Source organism: Orycteropus afer, unplaced genomic scaffold, assembly GCF_000298275.1.
Source record: "Orycteropus afer afer isolate SDZICR_OR568_19922 unplaced genomic scaffold, OryAfe1.0 scaffold00425, whole genome shotgun sequence".
NCBI classification, from domain to species: Eukaryota; Metazoa; Chordata; class Mammalia; order Tubulidentata; family Orycteropodidae; genus Orycteropus; species Orycteropus afer.
This window is the reverse complement of record NW_006922012.1, coordinates 2,037,297-2,048,074: the sequence shown is the minus strand read 5'-3', so window position 1 is coordinate 2,048,074 and position 10,778 is coordinate 2,037,297. Positions and strand designations below refer to the sequence as shown.

At 39.7% G+C, this 10,778-nt stretch overlaps 1 protein-coding gene across 1 annotated transcript in view; it reads right to left on the bottom strand.

The window, feature by feature from the left end:
• CUNH5orf34 (chromosome unknown C5orf34 homolog) overlaps nt 1–4,646 on the bottom strand; it is a 33,638-nt gene extending 28,992 nt beyond the window's left edge. Inside the window, exons 1-3 of the mRNA XM_007954012.1 lie at nt 4,452–4,646; nt 4,215–4,304; nt 971–1,617 (exon numbers count right to left, since the gene is read on the bottom strand). Coding sequence (XP_007952203.1) covers nt 971–1,617; nt 4,215–4,304; nt 4,452–4,646 — 932 coding nt within the window. The remainder of the gene's footprint in view (nt 1–970; nt 1,618–4,214; nt 4,305–4,451) is intronic.
• Between the last annotated feature and the right edge of the window lie 6,132 nt (nt 4,647–10,778).

Sequence of the window (10,778 nt, the reverse complement as noted above, 5' to 3'; positions counted from 1 at the left end):
TGAGGGCTACAGAGATTGAAAGAGATCAAATCATGGAAACCTGTTAAGGATAATGGATTTCAACCCAAGGCCAATGGTAAGTTACTGAAAAACTGTTACTCAGAATCATCAATGTCTTTTGATGATTAGTCATAATAGTGGAATTTCAAATTTTAACTAAATCAACACCAAAAGCTTAAAAATAAATCATTCCCATATTTTAAGCAACAAATATGTACCCAGAGCCTATCAAGGATCAAATTCAAGTTCTACATGTACTAGCTGTATGATTTTGGTCAATTTATTTAATACTTCTGTGCCTCAAATTCCTTATCTATAAAATGCGTTATCTTATTAACCCTCATGAGAGTAATATGAGGATGAAACAGGTAGTCTCACAACAGGGGCTCACACATCATAAATGCTATGTAAGGATCAGCTATGATCATTGCTGCATTATTTATGAAGACTGGTCTATACCTGGCCATTCAGAAACCTCTCCATGTTTACCCCAAACATAAGGGCAGCCTCTGAGGCTGGGTATGGAAGAACCCATGATCACAAACTTGGGGGACCCATGCTGTAGCGACCAAGGTAACAAGCTCCAGTAAGCTCCAGCTGGGCCCCTCTGTGCTTGTTCCTGCACAGCCCACCACTTACCACACTCCAATCACCTTTTCAAGGGCAGTACTAGACTCTGCTCCTAGAAAGCAGAGCCTATGACTCACTCACTTCTGTAGTCTCTGTGCCTACTAAAGTATCTAGTGTATAGTCAGCCTTCTGCATATACTCATTGCATGAACATCCAATAAGAAACATAACCAACACATTTGCTAGGAAAATTATTTCCTGTTAGTTATAACCAAAGTTTTGGGTCAACTGAATGAACTTTCCTTATGAATGACATCAGATGATTTACAAGAAATATTATTCTTATGTAAAGACTAGCTCTGAGAAAAACTTTATGAGAAATAAATCATTCTTCCATTACCTATGCAGATGTGGGGAAGGACAGCTGAGTAACAGGGCCCTGGGAAGAACAGAAACCTCTTCTCCTCTTTCCTCTGAAACACCAGGAGCTAAATCTCTCTTCTGGGTGATATCTGCAACAACTTTAGGCATTTCACTGATTTTCTTATGAAAATTAAGTGCTAAAGACAAAGGGTACTTCCATTCCTCTGGACAGGCGGCCACAGACCAGCACTGCTTTACCCATGTGTATACACAAGTGTGTTTTGTATTAGGCAAAGGCATCTCCTCCCGCCCATCTGTTCCATTTACACAGCTCTTCTTCTCAGAAGGTTCTCTGGATTTCTTGATATGGCAATAAAGTTCATTTTCTTTGTCCATTAGTTTCTGTCCCGATAAACTTTCAAAAGTACAGTTTTTGTCGGCTTTTTCAATTAGTTTGCCCCTTTTGGCTTGATTATTTTTTTCTGACAATATCGTAGATAAGTCTGGCTTCTGGCTAACTTTACACAAAAAGTGTACTGTAAACTCATGCTGAGCTTTGGGCAGGCAAAGGTGTGCATGACCATCTACAGAAGATATCTTCACAGTGCCACTCTCCGTACACATCATGGCATCATCAGTGTCGGGACCAGGCCATCTCACTTCTGAGATGTCAATGAAGTTTCGCTGAATTGAGGGGGAAAAAGATGGTGAGGATCTTCTGTAAACAGTCCAATTTTTCCACACATTTGATACTTAAGTACTGTGCAAGAATGCTCTTAAAATTGTTTGCATTTTACCACCGAGAGAGAATGAAAAATGACCCAGGTGCTAGCCTATTCTTAGGTAAAGACTAAATATGGAAGAATCCATGATCATAAACTTGGGGGACCCGTGGTCTTCCTACAGAATATTTGATATTGTTACGATTACCTCTCAGAAAAAGAGAAGTAAAACACACGTACATATGCACTGGTTAAAACAAAACAAAAAAAAAAAAAAAAAGAGAGAGGAGAAAAGAAAAGAAAAAAATCATATTGATTATAGTTAGCACTGGATTAAGTATATTTTGGTTTAAAATGTACACTATGTACTATAAAGCAGAGAGGTGAGGCCCTTCCCAAAAGTCTACTCTGAAAATTAAAATAAGGGAGGTACAACACTATAATGTGTTACATTCAAAGAAAAGTAACTTAAGTGGTATGCAACTATATAAAATACCATTGATAAAACATCTTAAAGGATACAGAAAAAGAATCATGTCTTAAAATGTTACATGTGATAAAGTAAGCTTTGCAAATCAAGGGAGATAGGGAAAATTATTTATTAAATGGTATTGAAATTGCTGAATAATATCTGGGAAATGCTATCTCAGAGGATTATTATATGGAATAAGCAGGATAAGATGTGTGAAGTACCTGCCCTGATAGTACCTGGCACACCAGACACCAAAATAAATTCCAGATGGCTTAAAGAGTAACATTAAAAAAATAAATAAATTACTCAGCAAAACAGATCCTGACTAAGAGCAAATGACTCACAACAGATACTGCCTATGTCATGTCTTCACACTTTTTCATACAAAATAAACACAGTAGGTGTTCTTGAACCGAAACTATCCTCTGAGATCATCTTTTAGCAAAACAGCAGAGTGACACACAAAACAAAGGATATTACCTGTAAGAACAATGCCCTACTGAAAAACCAACTGTATAAGACCAAAAGGTAAATATTTACTCTAAAGCAAGATGAGAAAATAAGTGAGCAGGGAAACCGGACTACTGGAAATGGAATAGCCAGAACACAATTAAAGAGAATGCTGACACATTGCCAAAAATGTAACTTATGTCACTGAACAATTTGTGTGGAAATTGTCAAATGGGAACATAACTTGCTGTGTAAACTTCCATCAAAAACACAATAAAATCGTATTTTAAAAAAGTAGGTATTGCATGAGAACCTTTTAATTGATTAATTTTGCCCAGCTATTAAAGACTTCAACTCCCATTTACCTAAAACATTAGATTTATTTTAAAAAATTACTGTCAAGAAAATTCAAATTTACACTGATACTTATGTGTATAATTTGAGTTATTTCATGTACTTGACTCTATGGAACATGCTCTATGGACACCGTTGTTAGGATGATAAAATTAGGGGCTGCATTCACTGACAGCAAAGCTAGTTTGTAGGGATGGTCAGTTAAAAAGTTCTCTCTACTGGAATTAGAATATCCAATAATCCAACTACAGCATTAGAGGCAAACTATTCAGTTTTAATGAGTAAAGACAATAGAAAAATAGTCTTCCAGATGAAGACACAGCTTATACTTTCTGATGGCTCCCTTGCCACTACACAATATAATAGAAAATTCCTCAGTAGGCAGGCACGTATCACAACAGCAGCAGAAAAGTAGCAGAAAACAGTTAAAAGACACAATCTTCAGAGTCATATAGACTATGGTTCTAATTCTTTGTCACTTAGAACCTGTCAATGGACAAACTACATTATGCTCTCTGAGGCTTGGTTTCCTCACCTGTAAAATGGGGCTGATACTCAGCCAATATACCTGTTCTGATCTGGTGCCCATTTTGATTAGCAAGTACCCATGTCATATTCATGTTATTAAGTATGTTTAATACCATTCTTAGTTCTTGGCATGTATAAACCCTCAATAAATGACAGCTATTATTATTATCCCAAAAAGTTCAAAATAAAATGTAAGCATAAGAATATAATCTCTGGTAGCACAGTGCCTAAGGCACTTGACTGCTAACCAGAAGGCTGGCGGTTCAAACCCACCAGCCACTCCTCGGAAGGATGGTCAGGCAATCCTACTTCCATAGTGTGACTGCCTCGGAAACCCAAGGAGGGGTTGCTAGGAGTCAGGGCCGACTCGATGGCACATAACAACAACAACACCACTTCTACAATATACTGAAAAATAACTACACAAAAGCTATTAGAAATGGTCTCATAATTTCTTAATTTTAAGACCTCCAAGAATAAAAAAGTCACCAATCTGAAAAATTTTGAATATAATCCTTGGCTACAGCAAAAGAGGCAAGTAGATGAACTATTTAACTTCTGTGTTCTCAATCAATATACAAAGTATCAAAACACTGCTGTCTGGTGATGTATATGAGTTCACATTCTACCACAAAGATTTTATCCTCAAGTGTCATAAAAAAATCTTGAAGCACCTGTTTCTAATTACTTATCGTCAAATACTACTTATGAAAACCAAATACTACTTATGAAAACAAGGCTGACAGAAAACTTACCTTTTTTCTTTCAGAAGGTATGATGCTTTCAGATAGAAAAGGACAAGTGGCAGAAGAGTTTCGAAAATCTAGGGCTTGTTGGAGCTGCTTCTACAAAAAGAAATATAAAGTATAAGCTTATTTGAAAATCAATCTCGAATGATGCTGATCTGGAGTACTAATTACTTTTCATATTCTGGCCCACCTCTACCAGATTTTAATATTAAACAGAGTTGTTTTTATGTTATCTTTACTTACTCGGAAAGTGCTAATAACAAACTGTGTCCTTTGACGAATTCTTTCTGGCTGTTCTAAAGGGTGTGCTGAAACAGGAGGTGCCTTTTCAAATAAAAATTCAGAGCCACAGGGAGAAAGCTGCAATTTGGAACCATCGGTATATTGTACTTGCACAGAATCATCTTCATAAAGTACCATTCGAACTACAGCTGCCATTACTATGACCACAAGTAAGATGTTCTTCCAAGGCAGAGGCTGAATGAGCTAGGAAAAACAATAGTACAAAGAGTTCTCTTAATGTATGAAAGTTCTATCAAAATAAAAACATACTCAAACATGGTGGTATTGCATTTATTTTTGTTGGAGAAAAAGTGGTATCTTACTACACTTAAAGGATATGAAATGAACATCCTTTACAGAATGCCTTGATTAACTCCTAGGGCTTTGCTTCAATGTGAAGAGATAATCTACAAGGAGAAGATAAAAACCCACTGTCACTAAATCAATTCTGACTCATAGTGACCCCCACTGGGTTTCCAAGGCTGTACATCTTTACAGACGTAAATTGTCTCATCTTCCTCCCTCAGAGCAGCTGGTGGGTTTGAACCGCTAACCGTCTGGTTAGCAGCCAAATTCCTTACCCACTACACCACCAGAGCCCCTTACAGAGAGAAGATGGCCCACCAAATTGTAATGGTCCTGGTAGTTTTTGTAGCTTTACTTCTCCTGTCATTCAGTTTCTATAAATTATATGCTGTACCTCATTTTACATTAACAAGCAAATTTCACCTCTGCAATAAGAATGCAACATACATTTGTAATCAAATGTATGCTTTTTCTATCTAAAAATGTCATACCTTTTGAAATTAAAAAACATAAGTTTTTTGAAGTTTCATTTTCATAAGTAATATCTGAAGATAAGTAATTAGAATCTGGTGCTTCAATATTTAGTTTTTTTCTCTATGACATTTGGGTATAGAGATTTTGGTGTAAAAAGCAACAGCCAAAAGTATCTATTCAGCCTAAGAGAAAAGAACAACTGAAAAAGAAATTTTAAAAATCTGGATTCTAGTCCCCAGCCTGGCATTAAGAAGCAGTTTCATGTCACCACTGAGCAAGTTAACCTCCAAGTGTTTTAAGATTCCTTATTTCACTCCTCAAATTACTCTATCTCCATCTACACTCTCCACACATAGGTGGTACGGAAAGGGACTTAGAGGGTCAGGTTTTATCCACACTCCATCATTTACTAGCTGTAAGATAGGTAGGTATTTTGGGTTTCCTTCCTCCCTCATCTGTAAAATGGGGATAGTAATAGGATTGTTGAGAGGATTAAATGAGACAACACATATGACAGGCCCCTCTTCGGAAGGAAGGTTGGGCAATCTACTTCCGTAGTGATACTGCCTCGGAAACCAAAGGAGGGGTCGCTATGAGTCTGGGCCGACTCGATGACACGTAACAACAACAACAACAACCATTGTGAAAAGGAGCTCTAGTGGTATAGTGGTTAAGGCATTTGCCTATTAACCAAAAGGTCAGTAGTTCAAAGCACCAGCTGCTCCATGGAAGAAATATGGGGCAATCTGCTTCTTTAAAGATGTACAGCCTTGGAAACCCAATGGGGTTGCTATGAGTTGGAATCACCTAGATGACACTGAGTTTGGTTTTGGTTTTTTGGAGTACTGTGATAGCACTACAGGAGCACAATAAATCTTATGAAATATTGCTAGTCCTTTCTCAGACTAATCACACTCCCTTTCCACTACTAATGTGGGCAAGTTTCACCTGTCAGAAAAAAATAAACCTCCATAGATACCTTTCCCCAGTTTACTCTTACTTCCTACCATCAGTTTTCCCGCGTGGAGTACCTGCTCACTGCCCACTTTTTGGCCCTTTAGTCCTCAACTCACTGCGGTCTGGCTTCCTCCTGCACCTCTCTAACTGAATTTGTTTCACAGCAGTCACCAATCTCTTCCTAAACTCCAGTCTTCAGCTCACGAACCCTGCTCAGTCTGTGACAGTGCTATCTAGCTTCCCCTGCACCAAACTTTCTCTTCCCTGCCTTTTTTATTTTTTTAAACATTGCATTACCATGGTTTTTCTCCCTACTTTTACTTACGTTTTAATCATTCCTCTTCACTATTCTCTTAAAATCAAACATGCTGCAAGACCTGACCTTAGTCCTCATTTCACCTCTTCTTACTATATATTCTTTTGTACTTTTACACCCCACCCTTGTTTTTGCCTGTCTTACCCACTTACAATGGCTGTAACCTAGCTACAATTACTGTCTACCACCTCTGTCAGTTTATCATATTGTGGTGGCTTGTGTGTTGCTATGACACTAGAAGCTATACCACCAGTATTTCAAACACCAGTATGGTCAACCATGGTGGACAGGCTTCACTTCAGCTTCCAGACCAATACAGACTCTGAAGAAAGCTGGTGATCTACTTCCAAAAATTAATCAATGAAAACTTTAGATTACAACAGAACACTGACCAATTCACTTGCTTTGGACACATCATCAGGATGGATTAACTGCCAGAGAAGGACATCATGTTTGATAAAGTAAAGGGCCAATGAGGGTGTGGGAGACTCTGTGAGATGGACTGGCAGAAGGCCACAATGATGGACTTGAACGTGCTGGCAACTGTGAGGAGGATGCAGGACTGGGCAGCACTGATCTGTTGCACATAATGTTGGAGTTGACTCAAGAGCAGATAACAGCAACATGTGGTATAGCCTGTAATATTGTGTAGAATATAAGTAAATATGAAATGTTATGGTCTGTCCTGGAATTTTATCTATATTCCTAATTTTAACTATTTTCCTTCTCTAGAGAACTTCCAAGTCTATTTGACCTCTCTCCAAAGCTTTCAGCTGTCTATAAACCCCTCTCCATGTGCCTGTCCCAGAGATACAGGAGGCTCAACGTGACTAAAATGGAACTTAATCATGCCCATCAAATGAGCATTTCTGTGTTGTTGTTGTTATGTGTCGTTGAGCATTTCTGTAGTATATCCTAAATAGGTCACTCTTTAACTCTATTTCTTCACTTCCGATCTGCATTCAGTTGACAGATGTTTTAAAAATAAAAAATCTCATCTGTCACACTGTAGCACCCACAGTTTCCATTTGAACTCAGAAAAATTCCAAATGCCTAACCAGGGCCTACAAAGCCCATAGAATCTGGCCCTATCTACCCCCGAAATGTCATCTCCTAATTCCTTCTCCCTTTGTTCAGGGCAGTTTAGCCATATTGGCATTTTTTACTGTGTTTTCAACAAGTTCTTTTGCATCTTAGAACTTTTTGCTCTTCTGCCTGTCATGTCCTCTCCCTGGCTCATCACATGCCTGGCTCTTTGTCATCATCAAGGTCTCAGTACAAATGTCATTTCCTTAAAGGCCTGGCATGACTAATTCAGCAACAATTGTTTTCTATCCTCTTCCAGTCACTTTTTATCCTAGTCCCTCTTTTTTCTTCATAGCATCGACCACTATCAAAACAGATTCAGTTTGACTTACTTTTCCTTTTCTTCCACTAGGATATAATTCAGCCAGAGTAGAGGGCCTTATCTGTCTTATCCACAGTTGTATCCCTGGCATCTAAAACAGTATTTGGTAAGTAATTAACAAAACAAAATAAAACCAGTTGCCATGGAGTCTGATTCCGACTCATGGCGACCCTGTACTGTCCGAGTAGAACTATATTCCAGTGCTTTCAATCACTGACTCTTCCCAAGTAGATCACCAAGACTTTCTTCCCAGGTACCTCTGGGTGAATTCAAACTACCCTTTCAATTAGCAGCAAGTGTGTTAACTGTCTGCACCACCCACGAACTCCTTGATAAATTAACAAAGGCACAATATTCATTGAGTGATGAAAGAATAAATAAGTGAATTTTTAAAATCCCCACTCCTTCCGAATTTGCAGTTTGAGTTACTGGCGCCTCAACGTTAGTAGTCAATGTTAGCAATATTTGATTTCTCATTCTGCCTCCCTCCACAGCCCTGTAACCTCCTCCAACACGCTGTAACAACTCCTGTTGATATTATCTGTTTTTCTCTCGATCCTGACTCTTTTCCTTTTTTTATTTCAGGCCATCAACTCTCCCCTCAACTCCTGCAACTGTCTAGGCCCTTTTTCCAATTTCCTCCCGCTCTAATCCATGTCTACTATTGCTGTCATAGCTAACTTTTCGAAATCCAGACAATATCAACTGCTTTACATCACTGCACACTGTGTAATGTCTCAAGTTCTTGGCATATCACAAGAAATTATAATACAGCTCCAAATCATACTTCCAAACTCATCCCTACAGTCGTCTGCCTGTTTGCATTCTAATTACCCAGCACATTACGTCAGAGTATGTTTAACGATCGAAAAGCGACAAGTCTATTCTCCACTATAATGGAACTTTATTTTTCAAAATGCGTTATACAGTTACAGAAAAAGCCTCATGAAAACAACAACCAAACGTCTTGGACTCACACAGTAACTCCGTGAAAAGTTGTGGAAATGAGACCAATTAACGGCGCCTGTGTCTGATTTGCCAAACTGCTGGAGGCCGTAGCGTCTGCGCCTGCCCACGACTGCTTCTCAAGCGATATTTTTGATCAATTTAACAAATTACCAACAACAAGAAAAGGAATCACTGTCGTAGAGAAGTAAGGCCACAGGAAGGGTGCCGTGGCCCAGACATTCGCCAAGGCCAAGTAGCTGGAGAAAACATTCTGCGCCCGCTTGACCCGGCAGACAAAGGCCCCGCAGAAGCAATTCAAATCTTACCGCGCACTCGGGAAGTGACTGCACTTCCCCTAAAAAACAAGTTACGAAATCCCACCCTCCCGGCCCGAGGCCATGCCCAATCGCGCTTCCGGTGAAGGGCGTGGCCGGAAGCAATGAATCAGAGGGACCGAGAAAGCTAATTGGGGGGCTAGAGCCAATCACCAGTCGGAAAGCTGTGGGTTCTCCAAACCAAAACCAAACTCGCTGCTCCAAAGTGGGATACGACTCCTAGCGACCCTTCCTTGGATTTCCGAGGAGATGTGACTGCCTAACCTTCCTTCTGAGGAGGAGTGGCTAGTGGGTTTTCAGTGGGTGGTTTAGTGGGCTCTTCCTTGGTCATTACTCCGGGTACCTCACAAGAAAGCGACCCAGCCTGATTGTCATAAAGCTAGTGAGGACAAACTTCCTCATGCTTTAGCCTTCTGGCCAAGAACTGATCATAACTAAAAAAAAAAAAAAAAAACTCACTGCCATAGGATTGTTTCCAACTCATAGCGACCCCTCCTTTGGTTTCTGAGTGGTTATCAGTAAGGAAGTAGATTGGCCAATCTTCCTTCTGAAAAGTGGCTGGTGGATATGAACTGCCAGCCTTCTGGCTAGCAGTCAAATACCTTAGGCACTATGCTACCAGAGTGCTAAAATTTTAGTGGACTGAAGGTTGATTGTTATAAAAATAAAATGAAACTTGTCCAACAATAGCTCTTCTTGTCCCAGTTTTGGATCAGAAAATAAGTTTTTAACTATGTACTCCTATCCCCTTACCGCCCCCCCCCCAATAGCAAATGAGATATGTCTGCTGTATTTATTGCCATTTACAAGTATTTATAAAGACCTTATTTATGCTAGACACAGTGGGGATAAAGTGAAGACTGGGCCTTGTTCCTTGGGGGATAGACACTAACTAGAAATAAATGACTAAACAACCATTTTGATCATAGTTGTGGTAAATGTCCCATAAGAAAAAAATACAAAGGCACTTAGTAGGTAGACCTAAGCACTTAGAGCACTTAGTAGGTAGACCTAAGCTAGGTTGAGAAAATGAACTTCCTTGAAATCCTAAGGAGAAGCAGGTGTTAGCCAGGTAAAATATAGGGAACAATGTTTCAAGCAGACAAAATGGCCTGAGGTCCAAGGGAAAGATGTTGCCCCATAAAAGGTTTGAAAGAAAGAGGATGTTATTAAGGCATGATTAGGGTGGGGATACAAAAAAAAAAAATCACTGCCAACGAGTCGTTTCAGATTCACAGTGATCCCTCCTTGGGTTTCCGAGACGGTATCTCTACAGAAGTAGATTGCCCAGTCTTCCTTCAGAGGAGTGGCTGGTGGGTTTGAACCACCAGCCTTCTGGTTAGCAATCTGGTTAGCCTTAAGGACTGTGCCATCAGAGGGAGGGGATGTTGTTGTTATTGCTGTTTTCGTTATGTGCTGTGGAGTCGGACGGACTCATAGCGACCCCTCCTTGGGTTTCCGAGGCAGTATCGCTACGGATGCACCTGGTGCATAGGTAACAGCCAGTTTATAGACTGAGACAGACTAGGAAGAAGGAAGAGGCC